This window comes from Catharus ustulatus, chromosome 23, assembly GCF_009819885.2.
Source record: "Catharus ustulatus isolate bCatUst1 chromosome 23, bCatUst1.pri.v2, whole genome shotgun sequence".
Classification (NCBI taxonomy): domain Eukaryota; kingdom Metazoa; phylum Chordata; class Aves; order Passeriformes; family Turdidae; genus Catharus; species Catharus ustulatus.
In genome coordinates this window covers 361,391-377,223 of record NC_046243.1, presented here as the reverse complement: position 1 = coordinate 377,223, position 15,833 = coordinate 361,391, and the positions used below count along the sequence as shown (strand labels likewise).

Genomic DNA, 15,833 nt, shown 5'->3' with positions numbered 1-15,833 from the left:
AAAAAAGTGTCTATGCTGACTCTAAAGCCACATTTAATAGGTAGATATTCTATTGTACAAAAAAGGAAAAAAAAACCCAACAAAAAACAAAGATATTTCAATATAGGTAGTATTTTTTCTCAGTGTCATCAAACACAACGCATCACTGCTAGGGGTTTAATTATTTATGCGCTTCTCATTTATTTTTATATGTAGTCCTTTTTTGTGTGTGTTTTATTTTTGTTTTTTTGTGTTTTCCCCCTTTCTTTCCTCTCGTTTTCCCTCATCCCTCTCTCCCCTTTTCACTCCTCCTCGTCCTCCTCGGCGTCTGGTTTTTCCTGCCCGCTGGAGCCGGGGCAGGCGCTTTTATTTTCCTTTTTCCACTTCATGCGGCGGTTCTGGAACCAGATTTTGATCTGGCGCTCGGTCAGGCAGAGCGCGTGGGCGATCTCGATCCTCCTCCTCCTCGTCAGGTAGCGATTGTAGTGAAATTCCTTCTCCAGCTCCAGGGTCTGGTACCTGGTGTAGGTCTGCCTGCCGCGTTTTCTGTCCGTTCCTACAAAAAAAAAACCAGATTTGGGTCAATTTAGGGGAATTAATTTGGTTTTTTTACGTTTCTTTTTGCTCTGTTGGTTGCGCAATCCAAGAGTTGCTCCCCCTGCACAACCTGCGCTGATTTTCTTTAATTTTGGGGATTAAAGAGGAATTCTTTAATTTTGGGTGTTTTCCTCATTCTCGAGGTTTCCCTCGCTGTTCTCAGCCCCCCAAACCTCCCCAGCTTGAATTTTTTTTTCTTTTTTTACCTCGCACACCTCGGAGCCAACAACAAAGTTCAGAAAGTTTCCTGCCCTCCCATCCCCGGGCAGACTCCGAGTTCCTGCTTGGATTTCCATCCAGAAAAGAGAATTTTGGGATGGTTTGGGGACAAATAAAGGCGGAAACACAACCGGGGAGGGAAAGGAGAGAAACATCTGCGAGCCCCGCACACCCAGAGCTCTTCCTCCCAAAGTTGTCACGGGGTGCCCACCCATCCTGGGATGGTTTTCATCATCCCTGGGGATATTTTGGGGATTTTTGGGGCTCTCAGGGGGGTTCTCCCCCTCCCCACGCTGCTCATTTTGGGGCTGGGAGGATGGGAAGAGCCTCGGCTCCCAGCCTGGATCGCGGCCCAGCTCCTGATTTTCCCTCTCCACCCGACATTTCCTGGATTCCTGCTCGGGAATTATTCTACAATCTGGTGTTTGTGATCGCCTTCGGTGTAAAGGCTCTGTGAATCCGAGGTGGGACGGGCTCTTTCTTCCCCAGAACAGCCGCGCTCGACCTCTGCTCCAATTCCTCTTTTTTTCCTCCTTCTTCTCCCCTTTACCCCCAAAACACATCCCCCTTTCTTGTTCTTTTTTCCTTTCCCCCACCTTTTTTTTTTTTTTTTTTTTTTTTTAAGAAAAGATCTAGTCATTAAAGGAAAAAAAAAAAAAAAAAAAAAAAGCCGAAATAACCCTGCCCGAGCTGTAAAGTAAAAATGTGCAGCTCGTGGAATGCGGGCTGTAAAATCCGCTGAGGGCAGAGCCATAAAGCGCTGCTGAATGGGGATGACAACTCTATCTCCGCTCGCTGCTGGAATTCCAGCGGCGGGATCGCACCCTGGGCACCAGGAACGCCCAGGGAAGGGGGGCTGCAAGGCCGGGGACCCCTAAAGCCGGGTTTAACCCCCTAAGCCGGGTTTTTCTGCTTTTAGGCTCAGCTGATAGCAGAACGCGCAGGTTTTTGGGTTTGTTTTGGGGTTTTTTTTGAGTGTTGATCCTCGCAGCGTCACCGGCTGAAAGAGGAGAGAGTGTGGGGGCTTCTTAAATCTAAAGTGGGATAAAAGCGGAGATGAAGTGTTTACGAGCAGAAATATTTGGTCTTTGATAAATCAACTGTAAAAGAGGATGAATTATGGAGCAGGTAATGGAAAGAGCCGAGCACCAAAAAAGAGCGAGGCTGCCTCGAGCCTTCAGAGCCGGCTCTGCGCTGCCGGCTGCGCTCTCTCCTCCTGCCCTCCCTTCCCGGGACCCCGGGATTTTCCGGGGGTGATGCTCCGGAGTTGGGATCTGAGGCTGGAAAAGGAGCTCGAGCCTTGTCCGGGCGGGACAGCAGCGCCCTGCAGCCTCTGCTTGGCATCGAGGGTGTGAGGAGCCCCACGAGGGAGCGCGGACACTGTGGACAGTCCCACGGACACTGTGGACAATGCCACGTGTGAGCACGGACAGAGTGACCACCCCCACGGACAGAGTGACCACCCCCACGGACAGAGTGACCATCCCCATGGACATTGTGACCAGCCCCACGGACAGAGTGACCACCCCCAGGGACAGAGTGACCACCCCCAGGGGCACTGTGACCATCCCATGGACACTGTGTCCACTCCATGGACATTGTGACCACTCCCACGGACACTGTGACCACCCCCAGGGACACTGTGACCATCCCCAGAGTGGACACGGACACTGTGACCACCCCACGGACCCAGTGACCACCCCACGGACAATGTGACCACTCCCACATGTGAGCACGGACAGAGTGACCATCCCCAGAGTGACCACGGGCACTGTGACCATCCCAAATGATACTGTGACCTTCCCCAGGGTGACCACGGGCACTGTGACCATCCCAAATGATACTGTGACCTTCCCCAGGGTGACCACGGGCACTGTGATCACCCCCAGAGTGACCACGGACCCGAACCGGGCCCAGTCCGACCCCGAAACGCTCCGAGACCCCTCCCGCGAGGGGGAGCAGGATCTTTATTAATTATTAATTGCCGTTAATACCCCGAGACGGGAGCGCTGAGCTTTGGGACACGCGCGGGGTCAGTGTGACCCGGAGTGGGGCGGCCCCTGGAGCCCCCCCAGATCCAGGTTGGGCACCCCAAAAAGTGATTTCCTGCAGGGTTTGGGGACAGAAGGAGCTCCCACCTTTATCCATCCATCCATCCATCCATCCATCCATCCATCCATCCATCCCTGCCTCCATCCATCCCTTCTCCATCTCTCCATCCCTTCTCCATCCCTCCATCCCGATCCCGGCCACGCTGTCAGCTCTTGGGGAACGTTTATGGGATTTTTTTTTTCATTTTTGGGGATTTAATTTTTTTTTTCCCGCTGCAGGGAGTGAAGAAGCGCTGCCGTCCCTGACCCCGCAGCGCTCGGGACACCTCGAGGGGCTCCCGGATGGAGCTTTGGCCACCTCAGAGCAAACGAGGCGAGCCCTCAGAGCTGCTCCTGTCCCGAATTTCGGCCCCCAACCCCTCTCTCTGTGCGCACAGAGCGCAGCAGCAGGAGAAGGGGCTGGCCATGATTTCCGTCTGTCCCCTCCGAGACAAACAGACACGGCCCCGATAAATATTTAAAACCAAAAGGATGTTTTTATGGGAGGAGGGGGTGGCTGGGGAGGGGGTGTGTGACTCTCCCCCCCTTCTCCCTCTCTTTTAAAGCCTCGATTTTAGTGAAACGTCATGGAAGGAGTTGGGGACAATCCCCCCCCACCACCACCACCCACCTTCCTCCTCCTCCTCCTCCTCCTCCACCACCCCCCGCGCACGCCAGCAAATAATTCACACTCCCCCCACCCCCAGACCCCCCTCCCCTCCTCCTCCTCCCCCTGACCGAGCCCCCTCCACCCTCTCAAGCCCTACCTGTGCTCCTCATCCAGGGGTAGATACGGAAATTGCTGTCGCCCTGCAAATCCGAGTCCCTCTGGTCGCTTTTGCTGCAGTTCTGCTTGGAGGCGTCCCCCGCGCACATCATGGAGAGGTTCTGCTCGAAAGGGGAGCAGTGCATGTTGAATGAGCCGGGCTCCAGGCCGTACCCCGAGGAGTACATGCCGGGGGGGGGCTGGGGGTGCACGGAGCTGCCGCTGGAGTAGAGCCCGGGCATGGAAGCGGCGAAGGGAGGCGTGGATCCGGCCCCATACCCCGCTCGCTGCGTGTTGGAGGCGAAAGCGCAAGAAGTTTGCTCGGGAAACACTCCGGATGGGAAAACCGAACTTGCGGCTTGATATTTAGAAAATAAAGCGTTCGCATAATACAATGAACTCATAATTTGGCCGGGTGATTTGTAGGTCGGGACGTTTTAGTGTCGGTTTTACGAGGTACCGTGATATATTACGGAATTAGAGTCCAGATTTACACCAAAAAGGAGCCTTTTTCCTCCCGGCCCCGGTGACGCGCGGGCACGTGGCTGCCGCGGCGCCAATCGCCGGCCGCCCCCTCCTCGGGGGCACGGGACTGTGCGGCTGGATTTATAAAATATGATAAATAATTGATGCCGTATAAAACCCCGCACGAGCTCTGCTGGAAGGGGTGAAGCCGTGCTGGAGTCCATAAGAAACCTGTAATCGGTTTTCAGCTCAGGGAGAGGGCGGAAAAAAAAAAATTAAAAAATAAATGTATTTTTTTTAAAAAGGAAGGGGAGGGGGTTACGAGCACGTTGCTGGTGGAGCAGCGAGGTTCTCTCGGTCTCTCTCTGCTGGAGGAAAGGGAAGGGAGCTCTGTTTATCCCTTTATTGATCCCAGCTAAATTCCCCTCCTTCACACCATTTCCTCGGCTCCCAGTTACTTTTTCTCCATGTCCATAATTCCCTCCCCTCCCCCCTTGACCCTCGCCCCCTCCTCAACCTCTTCCCCCCCACCTAAAAAAAAAAAAAAGACAAATGTCTCATTGATACCTAATAGTTTCAGGCGTCTTTTTTCCCACCCCCAAAATGCCATTCAGCTCAATATTTAATTTATTTCAGGCTGTGAGCCGCGGACCGAGCTGGCATCGCTCGCTTTTCTGGTTGGGGAAAATAAAAAGCGCTCGCATCCCTTGTTCCGTGGCAACTCCAACCTGAGCAGCTCGGATTCGCTTTTCGCTGGACCATCCAAACCCGACAGCTCGCTCCATTTTTTTTCCATTTTTTTAAAGTGTGTTGTATTTTTATAAATTATTTTTTAAAGCAGGTGGCGGCCCCAGCTTGAGTGGGATGGGGAGTGAGGGGTGTAAGGAGAGAAAAGGAAAATTAAAATAAAAGCTGAGGGGCAGGAAAAGCGGACAATGCGGGGTTGGTGCCGGATTCTCCTTCCCCAAGGTTACGAGCATCGGCTGCGCTGCTCACCGAGATGATTTCCAGGACAGGGGGAAATGAGGGGGGAAAAAAAGCGGAAAAAAAAAAAAAAGAGGTGAAAGGCAAGAAGTTACCTTGATGATTCCAGCGGGCAGCCCGAGCTGTCAGAGCCGGGATTGGGGAGAGGAGGAGCCGGAGCCATCGCGGCCCCTTCCCCTCCCCGGCCCCGCCGCAGCTCCGAGCCCCGGGCGAGTTTTGCCTTTTTGTTCCCACATAAATTGAATTTTTTTTTTTTTTTAATATTTCCTTTCTATGCCAGCGGTCCTGGAGGAAGCGGAGCGGGCCGAAAAGAATGATGTCACGGAATTTCTGGCTTGTAAACTTTATTGTAACTTTTCTTCCGCCGCTTCCAGGTTTAGACAATAGAACAAAGTGGTGAAAGAACAACAAAATATAGCATTAGTTCCCCCAATAAAGTAATTCACGGATACAGTATACATTCTTTTTCACAGTTAACCTAAAGATCACTTTACAACTCGCTTCACTGTGCGCATGCTAACTAAAGGAGAGAAAAACGCTTTTTTTTTCTTTTTTTTTTCTGCTTTTTTTCCTTTTTTTTTGGTTTTTTTTTTGGAAGAGACATTGAAAAATTGGGGAAAAAATAATAATAAAAAATATAACCCTAAACAAGGTAAAGAACAAGAGGGGAGAGTGAAGAGAGAGAGAGATAACTACAGCATAAATAGGCAGTTTCATGTTGTTGGGATGTTTGTTCTCAATAGCTACCTCCAGTACGTACAGATAAATCACAAAAAAAATTAAAAAAAAAAAAAAAGGAAATGGGAATGGGGAAAAAAAAAAAAAACAACAGAACTAAAATTGAAAATTCAAATAAAAAAGTGCACGAATGTAATATCACAGAAGTCCTCTAGCGCTGAAAGCTATGTTAACCAACCCACCCCCACCCCCCTCCCGCCCCGGAAAGAAGAGAGAGACAGAGAGAAAAGACAGAGAGAGAGAGAGAGAATTTCACAGTCATGTTTTACAGAAGCTATTGCGTTACACTACCGCTAGTTAAGGACTGCAAAGAGCTCCCGGTGCCTCCCGCTCATTGTGTCCAAGGATAATCAGCAAAGTGGCGCTCACAGCTAAATTGTTTTACAGCAATAAAAGGGGTTTTTTGTGTTTTTTTTGTTTTTTAAACTCTTTTCTACGCTTTGTTTTTGCTGTTTTTTTGTGCCCCCCCCCAGCCCAGCCCTCCCTCCCTGCCATTAACGCGGGGCTCGGGGGCTCTTCCTCCCCAGCAGCGCTTGCCTTCCAGTCCTCAAAACTCCTTTTTTTTTTTTTTTAATTATTTCTTGTCCGCCTTCTGTGCTTCCCCTTCCTCGTCCACCTCTTGGGCTCTTTCCATTTTCTGTTTTTCCAGTTCTTCCTGCTCGCATTTGCTGCTGGGAAACTTGTCTTTGTTGTTCTCCTTTTTCCATTTCATCCTCCTGTTCTGGAACCAGATTTTGACCTGCCTCTCTGTCAATCCCAGGGCGTGCGAGACCTCGATCCTCCGTTTGCGGGTCAGGTAGGGATTAAATAGAAATTCCTTCTCCAGTTCCAGCGTCTGGTAGCGGCTGTAGGTTTGCCTCCCCCTCCTGCGTCCGGCGGCTGCTGGGGGATGGCAAAGGTTGGGGTGGGAGAAGGGGGAGGAAGAAGAGAAGGAGGTTGAGAGAAACATAAACCAGGCTCGGGGCACAGAGAGGAACAACCCGGCAGCAGCGCCCAAACCCAGGAAAAAAATATTTAAAAAATGAAAAATAAAACAAACCGGCAGGGAGAAGGGAAAAGGATGTTGCAGAAGGGGAGATGGTGCTGAAGGGGAAAGGGAAAAGAGGAGGAGGAGGAGGAGGAGGAGGAGGGGGGTTCACCCTCAGCCCACCCCGAGCAGCCCGGCTGGAGCTGCGCTTTGCACACTGATTATCACCCCCTGCACAACAACAGCGCAGCCCGATCGGGGAGGGGAAAAAAAAAACCCCAAAATAAAAATAAATAAAAGGTTGCAGCCCGGAGAGAGGCGGCAGCGCGGCCGAGAGCCCGAAACGAAGGAGGAACAAAAATGAGGGAGCTTTTTAAGGCTATAAAAGTGCCATAAACTTTAAGGACGCTTCCTTCCACAGAAAGCCCAGCTCGCTCAGCCCCCAGAAGAAAAGGTCTCCTTCAGGGTAATTAAACTATAAAGCAATTTAGCAGTGCAAAAGTTTACCCCCATAAAGCAGTAAAATACAGGGGGCAAGGAAAAGGCAGCGAAAGAAAGAAAAGCGCAGCAAAGAAAGACCAGCATTAAAAAAAAAAAAAAATAAAATAAAGGGGTGACGGGGCTGGGGCGGGTGCAGGGGAGGTGGGGGCTACTTTATGGCGTTCTTGGCTATTTTCGCCTCACCTTGCGGTCGCATCCAAGGGAAGAGCTGGGTCGGAGAAGGGCTCTGCTCGGAGCTCTCCGCCTCCTCTCCGAGGCCGCTGGCGGCGAGTTTGCAGTCGGTGAACTGCACCAGCTCGGGCTCCTGCGCTCCGAACAGGCTCTGCCGCTGCAAGGGCTCGTAGCCGTAGAAGTTGCCGGGGTCGCCATGGCAAGCCACGGCGCAGGGATTCTGTTGGTAAGGGGAGCTGGAGAGTGAGGACGCTCCGTGGTAGAACTCCTGGATTTGGGGCGGGTGCTGGAAGGTTCCCCCCGCGCTGGGTCCGTACACCACGGTGGGTCTGCCCCCGAGATCCTGAGCGAACCCACAGTCATAATAATTGGGGCGCAGGGAGTCGCCGGTTTTGTATTTGGAGAAGAGTGAGTTGACAAAATAGGAGCTCATTTTAATTTCAATAAGGTTTTTGTTGTTGTTGTTGTGGTGGTGGTGGTGGTGGTGGTGATGTTGCAGGAGGAAGGCGAAGAAAAAAAAAATTGTTTGTAAAAAAAAAAAAAAAAAAATTTTAAGGAAAAAATCACCCCACAACAAACCAGAGCACGGGAATCTATTAGCAAAAAAAGAAAGCGCTAAGATGCTAAGCAACGACAGTTTGTGATTTCCAGGAATATAAAAGGAGGATATAATCAAAACTCTAAGCCTGCATGATATTGAATTCTTTCCTCCCCCCCCACCCCTCCAAAAAAAAAAAAAAAAAAAAAAAAATCGCCACTTAAAGAGTTCTCGCTTTACATTTCCAAGAAGAGATGCCAGTTCATAAACAGTTTTCAGTGATTTACTTCAGCGCAAATGAGTTGTTTCATATTTTGCAGTGTCTTTTCATGATCATTTGCATCTATTACCAAAACCTCATCCGATTGGCTTCTCCTTACTCCACACGGACTCGGCACCGCATGATTGTGAAAGGAAGAGTGTGAGAGAATAAAGAAGGAAAAGCGAGCGAGGGGGAGCGCGAGAGGGAGAGAGGGAGGGAGGGAGGGAGAGGGAGGGAGAGGGGAAGGGAGAAGGGAGAAGGAGGTGGGGTGAATATACGGATTAAATATGTTTAACTACCCACATTAATGAGATATCGCTCGCCTCACAACAAATCACGTACCTAGACCACCCAAAAGATTGATTTTTGGGGAGTGTTGGAAAATTAAAGAGGAGCGCTCGCAGCCGTTAATTTCAAAATTTTAACGAGGCAGTTTTAGCCTTTTTAAATGTCAGGGTCGCTTTGGAAAACTGTAAAAGAACACGATTTAATTGCTACCAGTTTTAAAAGGTCCTATAAATGTAATTGGTATTTTAATACAAGTTATCAAATCATACAGCTTCTTACCCTAAACATATTTTAAAACAAACGAGGTAGTCATATTTAACATTTTAATGATCAATTTCCTTATTATTGATAAAGGTTTAACTATGGCATGAAGGGAATTGCGTTTGTAATAGCCCCAAAAAAGGCCGTAAAGTGTTTAACAAACTATAAAACGCCATCAAGCCGGGGATGTTGTTGTTGTTTATTCCTCACTCCATAAAAGCCGCTCGGGTTTTACGAGTCCGCTCCTCCAGCGCCATAAACCAGAGGTTTTTCCATCGGAGCCTTGCGCGGCCGCGGAGGTGTCGATATTGAATCCAAATCATTCGAGTTTTTCATCTCCAGCCCCGACTTTTCCTCCTCCTCCTCCTCCTCTCCTCGCACCTCGCTCGGGAACTCAAAAAACTCCGAAAATTGAGGCCCCAGAGCGCGAAACCCCCGCGCAACTTCCAGTTCTTTATTCAGTTTTTAAAATTTATTTTTAATTATTTTTTTTCCCTCCCTCTCCCAGGGAAAAACTCGGGGATGGAGAGGAGAGGAGAGGAGAGGAGAGGAGAGGAGCGCTCCGTTTTTCTCTTTTATTGGCGTTTGGTACCCGCGCAGCCCAAGTTGCCCCTCGGATGCCAGCGCTGCAATTTTCCAGCGCCTCAACACACAGGGGGTAGATTTGGAAATTCATTTCTCGCACTCAGCAAATATTACCCAGACGTTCCTCAGTTAATAACGACTCCGAACCCCCCCGGCCCCTCCAGAGCCCCCCGCAATTCCTGATGGATTTTCCCAGCCCTCCATCCTTTCTTTTTCAAACTCAATTTTTAATTTTATTTTTTCCCCCCATTTTGCCCCTCCTAGGTTGCTGCTGGACGAGAGAAAAGTGAATTTTGGGAGCTGAGCGACAAAATTCAACCTCGACCGCAAGGAGAAAAGAGGGGAAAGTTGAATTATTTCACTTTTTCTGCATTGGTTTTAAAAAAAACCCAACAAAAACTCGCATTAAAATTATCAGTGGGGATAAGCAGGGAGTGGAGGAAGGCAGAAAGAAAAAAAAACCAAAGATAGTAACGGAATAAAACTTTAAACCCATCCTTAGAGAAATAATTTAAGTAAATACGCTCCCTTTATTTTGAGGAGGGATAATTCCAACCGAGCCTAAGAGCTTTTTTCGGGTAATTATTGCTGCTGGAGCACTTGCAGCGCGATAATTAAAGCTTTTCTCGCCCCTCTACAAGACGAGTTAACATTTTCTTTTCTCTCCTCACTTTTATTGTCGATTGAGCAGATTTGAGTTTCATCTCGCGGCATAAAAAGCCCCGAAAATGGAGCACAGAAGTAAATAGAGCTGCGTGGAATATTCAAGGTGGGGCAGGAAAAAAAACAACAAAAAAACGAAATAAATTCAAATGGAACGGAGTAAAGTGATTTTAGAGCAGAAGTTTCTCCTCCCCTGAAGTTTGGGGAAGGGGAAGAAGAGCCGGGATTCCCCGGGAAGTTGAATTTTTATCGGGAGAGGGGGAATTTTTATGGCTGGTAGCTCCGAAATCAATGGCTGATCCTAAATCATCGCCCGCACTGTACTCGCGCTGCCCGATGAAAGGAAAATGTTTCCATTGCGAGGAAAAGCGAGCCCGGGTGTCGGGGGGCGATAATTTATAAACACCCAGCGGAGGGAAGATTTATTAGGAATTCATAAACTGGGGGGAAAAAATTAAATAAAAAAATAAATGAAAGAACCTCAAATCCTTTCCTTGGTGAACCTCAAGTTTTTGCGCTCTGCCGATTCACAGGGGCGAAATTTTTCTTCATTTCCCTCATTTATTTCTACTCGCGCTCGTATTTCACCTCACGGAGCCTCGAGATGCCGAAAGTTTCCCTCTGAAAATCAAATTTCCCACCCTGTGCCGGCTCCTGTGGGTTTGAATCGTTCCAACCTCACCCAAAATTTCGATTTTTGGGAGCAGCTGAGGGGTTTCTGATGGAATTGGGGAGAAAATTCCAGTCAGGGGTGAAATAAAAAAAATCGGGAAGAAAACCCATCTTGAAATTATTTGTAGGGGAAGAATTGCAACATCTGAATGAATTTTTTTGCCTCGTAATTCTGAGGAATCAAAGGCCAAAATAGAAGTGAACTTTTATATAAAATAATAAAAGCGGAGTTAAGAGTTGACATTATTGCCACCGCATCAGCGGTGTATTTATATGGAGACCAAACCGGGGAGGTTTAAGAGCATTTTTGGGGTAATTTACTCGTTTGTGGCATTTTTAAAATATTTCTAAAGCTGTTAAAGTGAAGAATTTCAGCAAAGATGGGGCGGCAGTACCAGAAATGAGTGGTTGAACTTCAACATCCAAAAACAAATGCTCTTGTTTTGTCGCACGGTTGGGTTGGTTTGGGTGTTTTGTGTTTTATTTTTTTCCTGCGGTGGCTGGGATTATAAAACACATAAAATATCGAGCGGGGAAAGCGCAGATCATCCTAATGGCCGAGGGGAAAAATATTGTCCCGGTTCCGCCCGTCCCTTCCTCCCGAAACCTTCCAACCTCTCTCTCTTTTCTCTCTTTTTTCCCAACCCTTCCACCCCAAATCTGTGGGGTTGGGAGAATTTCTGTCCTCCCACCTCTCCAAACCAGTAAAAAAAAACTAAAACCGAGGGGTTTTTTAATTATTTTTTTTTAAACGAACATTTCGGAGAGATGCGCGCCCCACCTCTCCCCTCATCTCTGCCTCCTTCTCGCCTCTTTTCTCCCCTTCCCAGCCCCGCATAATTCACCCCGAGTCCAAAAAACGAGGGGGTGCGAGCAGTGAGAGCGGCGGATCCGCCGTAATTAACGCAATATTTAATGAAATATTTAATGAATTATTTGATGAACTCGCGGAGGGGGCGCCTCAAACGTGGAGCAAGGGCTCCACCTCGCGGCCGCGCGCGGAACTGCAGCGCCGCATCCCCTCGCTCTTTTTTGGGGAAAAAAATATAAAAAAGGGGAAAAACATCAAAATTAGAAATCGCGCTCCTCGCTGAGAGGATAAAACAGATTAAATGAGTTTAAAGAAAAAAGGAGGTGAGGGAGAATTAGGCACGGGGAGTGAGAATTCTTTTTTTTTTGTCTCGCCGCGCTGGAGTTTTCTCAAAGTGCGGCAATAAAAAAAAAAAGAGAAATAAAAGAGAATTAAAAAGAGAAAAAAAAAGAGGAGAAGTGAGTCGGCTTTTGAAACGCTCTATTGTTTCAAATTCCGAGACGGAACAATCGCTCTTTCTGCTGCCCGGGAGGCGCGGGGGGGAAAGGCCGGGGCTGTAAAATCATCAAGAGCTTCCCCAGCCCAGACGTCTCGCCAGAAGCTCGAGATGCGGGGCCGGGGGGGCCTCCTGAGCGTGGCCTTGTTGTTGTTGTGCGCAGGGCCTGGGATGGCTTGAAAGAAAAAAAAAAAAAGTAAAAAAAAAAAGAAGGAAACAAAAAAAAGAACAAAGGGAATCATCCCCAGCGCTGGATTTTCACGGCATCTGCAAGAGAAGAATAAATCAGCAAAAAGTCCCTCCCCACTTTTTCACTTTATCCCCCAAACTGTTTATTTTGGTGTGATTTTATTTTATTTTATTTTATTTTATTTTATTTTATTTTATTTTAGGGTGTATTTTTGCTCCCCTCCCTTAGAAAAAAAAAAGAAAAAAGCAAAATAAAATAAAAAAACACTGAGGGGAGCTCTGAGTGAGGCCGGAGTTTTATTTTTTTTTTTTCGCGGGGGTTTCCCCGCACTCCCTGCAGTAATTCAGGAGTTCCTGAAAGTTTTCCTTGCGCTGTTTCCTTTACAGCCGCTCGCTTCCTTAACCTTCCCAAATTTATACCCTATAAACTTTTATAGCGGTCATATTCTTTTACTGCCGCACACTGCGCTGAATTTTCCTTTTTTTATGACAAGTTCCTTCCCTTTCTCTCCCTTCCCTCTCCGAGCCCCCAAAATCTTCCTTCTTCTTTTGTTTCCTTTTCAGAGCCTCCCCAAAGAAAGGAATTTTTTCTCTTTTTTCCCCCTTGAAGAGGTGAAATATTGCCCTTTGCAGCGGCGCATTTTGTTAAAAATTACCGGGGAAAGATCCTGGCTCCCATTCTCGCTACCTGAGTCCTGCGGGGCCGAGCGGGCTCGGCTTTGCTTGGTTTTATTTCAATTATTTTTTGTATTTTTTAAAATTATTATTGATATAAACTCATTTTCCAGGCGCGGCTTCACGAGCAATAAAACCTCAAACGAATCCGGAGAGGGAACCCCGGGAGTTGCTCTTGGAAAAAGGATCCGAGGTGATGCCGAGCGGGGTTTTCCGCTCCTTTTTGGGTTTTTTTGGGGTTTCTTTTGGGTTTTTTGTGGTTTTTGGGGTTTTTTTGGGCCAAGTTTTCTCTTGGGCGAGAGGGGAATAAAGCGAGGAAAAGCAAAATCTCCACCCTGAACCTTTTCCCCCCGGGCTGAGGCGGGAATTGAGAGATAAAAGATAAGAAATGGGAATAAATTTCCTCCAAAAATAAAATTCAAACCCTCAAACAAACGAGAAAATTGGAAATTTTATCAATAATAAAAATTCAGAAGCGCAGCAAGTTCGGGTGGGACCCAGCGAACTCTGAATTATTTCCAATTCTTCTGGACCGATTTTTTGGAACCTAAACCCAAAACGGCACCGCTACAAAAAGCAGAAAAGGTTTTTTAGGGGAAAAAAAATGGAATATTTCTGGGATTTGGGGGGAAGAACACAAGGACAGCGCTGCTCGTTGTTCTAAAATCCATTTTTATTCTGGAGCATTAAAACATCTCTGGAAAATTTTCTACAGAAGACAAAATTTTCCCAACATTTTATAATTTTTTTTTGTTTCTTTTTCTTTTTTTTTTTCTTTTAAAGTATTTCCTAATAAAATCAGCTAACATCTTCAATTCTATTTGCAAAGAACCTCATTTAAAAATATCTGCTCTTTACCACAACTCTAAGGAAAGTGAGGAAAAAAAAAACTTTTCTAAACCCGACGGGTCGCGAAACATCGAGGAACTCGTGGGGAAAAACGCGTCTGGAAAATGAAAATAATGCAAATAAAATAAAATAAAAAAGATTTTGGCAAATCCGAGAGGTGAAGAATTTAATTCACCAAAACAACCCGGAAAAATTCCGCCCATTTCCCACCCGTTTTATTTTATTTAATCGCTTTTTTTAAAAAATAAATCAGTTTAGAGAATCCATCCTGATGCTCTCAAGCTCAAAAAAAACCTAAAATCAAGATTTTAAAATTCAGTTTTTACTCCCAGAGCGGAGTTTGGTGGCGCTGGACTCGCTCCGGCAGCTGAAGGGTTAAATTCCCAAGGAGCCGCTTGAGGATGGAAAAGTTTTACAGGAAAAAAAATTAAAAAAAAAAACCCCAAAAAATCAAAATTATTTTCCCAGAAATGGTTTAAAACCCTTCAGTGCTGTTTTGGTTAAAAAAAAAATAAATTTTGAATTTTACATTTTAATTTTTTAACCCATTTTTAAAATTTCAGCGCAACTCCTCGAGTTTTATCTCGGCAGAGCGGAGGGAAGGAAAAAAGAATTAAAAAAAAAATTTTAAAAATGCAGGAAGAGTTCCCAAAAAAAAAAAAAAAAAAAAAAAAAAAATCTGCAGAAGTTCCTATCGCTGCTCCCAGAGCTGCTCCGCTGATAAAAGTTTGGAAACAGATTCGCCCTGGTTCCTTCAGATAAACAGCAGGAAAAAAAAAAAGAAAAAAAAAGAATTTTCTTTGTTTTTTGTTGTTTTTTCTTCCCTCTCCGCTTCCACCGAGTTCCTCGAAAGCCAAAACGCAAAAACCCCGCAAAAAAAGCGAATTTATTTCCATTTTTTCCCTCTTTTTTTCCCCCTAACTGCAGAACTCTTCCGGGAAAAAAAAAAAATAAAAACACAATAAAAAATAAAAAATATAAAGTTTGAAAAATTCCAAACCCGCAGCAGCGACAGCAGAACGAGCTCCAGCACAGAAACACGAGCACGAAACACGCGGCACAAACACGAACCGAGCTGAGCTAAACCCCCTCCCTCCCCTCCCCCTCCCCCAAAAAAATTCCATTTTTACAGAGATAAAAGAACCCAAAATCCCAGCTCCAGATTTGGGGGTTTTTTTGAGAATTTTTGCCGATTTTTACTGAATTTTTGTGGATTTTTTGTGATTTTTTGTGGATTTTTAAATGGATTTTTTGTGGATTTTTTGTGGATTTTTTGTGATTTTTTGTGGATTTTTAAATAGATTTTTGTGGATTTTTTGAGGATTTTTTGAGGATTTTTTGAGGATTTTTTGAGGATTTTTTGTGGATTTTTTTTGATTTTATTTGTGGATTTTTGGTGAATTTTTGGATAATTTTTTGTGTATTTTTTATTTTGCGGATTTTTGCCCCAATTTTTTGCGGATTTTTAAAACTAATTGCTCCTGGATTTTTTGCAGATTTTTTTGGTGTACTTTTTCGGATTTTTGCCAGATTTTTGCGGATTTTTTCCTGATACTTTGCGGACTTTTTGCCTTTATTTTTTGCAGAATTTTGCCCATTTTTACCGATTTTCGCTCCGGGTCCCTCCTTGGGGCACTTTTGGGTTCTTCCCCCAAAACCCAAAGCGACCAAAAAAATAAAAAAAACCCAAAAACCCCCAAGGCTCAACCCGGGCAAGTTAAAATATTTCAAAATATTTCAAAATATTTCAAAATAAATTAAAAAACCCCAAATCCGGGCTGGGCTCGGCACTTTTATCCCTACAGGAAAAACCCAAAATCCACAATAAATTATAAATATCTAAATCTAAGAACAATGGTAGCTCCACTAAGGAAGTTTTAATTTTTTTTTGTTGTTTTATCTTTTATTTTATTTTTTTTTCCTTTTTTTTTTCCTCTCTTTTTTAAATTATTCTTTTGAAACTAGAAAATCCCATTTTTCCTCTTGTCTAAAAAGTCAGGACTAACTTGGCGGGGGTTCTTCCGCCCCTTTTTATTTTCTTTTTTTTTTTTTTTTTAATTATTCCTA

At 45.8% G+C, this 15,833-nt stretch overlaps 2 protein-coding genes across 3 annotated transcripts; both read right to left on the bottom strand.

Annotated features, from left to right (window-relative positions):
• Positions 1–281: 281 nt before the first annotated feature.
• Positions 282–4,104, bottom strand: HOXB7 (homeobox B7). Its single transcript, XM_033078931.1, has 2 exons — positions 3,653–4,104; positions 282–535 (listed from the first exon to the last, which is right to left on the bottom strand). The coding sequence occupies exons 1-2, from the start codon at positions 4,053–4,055 to the stop codon at positions 282–284; spliced, it is 657 nt and encodes a 218-aa protein (XP_032934822.1). The 5' UTR covers positions 4,056–4,104.
• A 2,196-nt stretch (positions 4,105–6,300) lies between these two features.
• Positions 6,301–7,927, bottom strand: HOXB8 (homeobox B8). 2 transcript variants are annotated; one of them, XM_033078940.1, is made up of 2 exons: positions 7,490–7,910; positions 6,301–6,720 (listed from the first exon to the last, which is right to left on the bottom strand). In XM_033078940.1, exons 1-2 carry the CDS (start codon positions 7,908–7,910, stop codon positions 6,413–6,415), a joined length of 729 nt encoding a protein of 242 aa, XP_032934831.1. In that variant the 3' UTR covers positions 6,301–6,412. The 2 variants fall into 2 exon arrangements, with proteins under 2 accessions (XP_032934831.1, XP_032934832.1); XM_033078941.1 differs by having other exon boundaries at positions 6,347–6,717; positions 7,490–7,927.
• Between the last annotated feature and the right edge of the window lie 7,906 nt (positions 7,928–15,833).

Bases quoted from the DNA above. Each gene is read 5' to 3' on its own strand.
- HOXB8 (XM_033078940.1), bottom strand. From the start codon at position 7,910: ATGAGCTCCTATTTTGTCAACTCACTCTTCTCCAAATACAAAACCGGC. The intron at 6,721-7,489 runs GTGAGGCGAAAA...GCCATCCCCCAG, and splicing joins CCCTTGGATGCGACCGCAAG to CAGCCGCCGGACGCAGGAGG.
- HOXB7 (XM_033078931.1), bottom strand. From the start codon at position 4,055: ATGAGTTCATTGTATTATGCGAACGCTTTATTTTCTAAATATCAAGCC. The intron at 536-3,652 runs GTAGGGCTTGAG...TTTTTTTTGTAG, and splicing joins CCCCTGGATGAGGAGCACAG to GAACGGACAGAAAACGCGGC.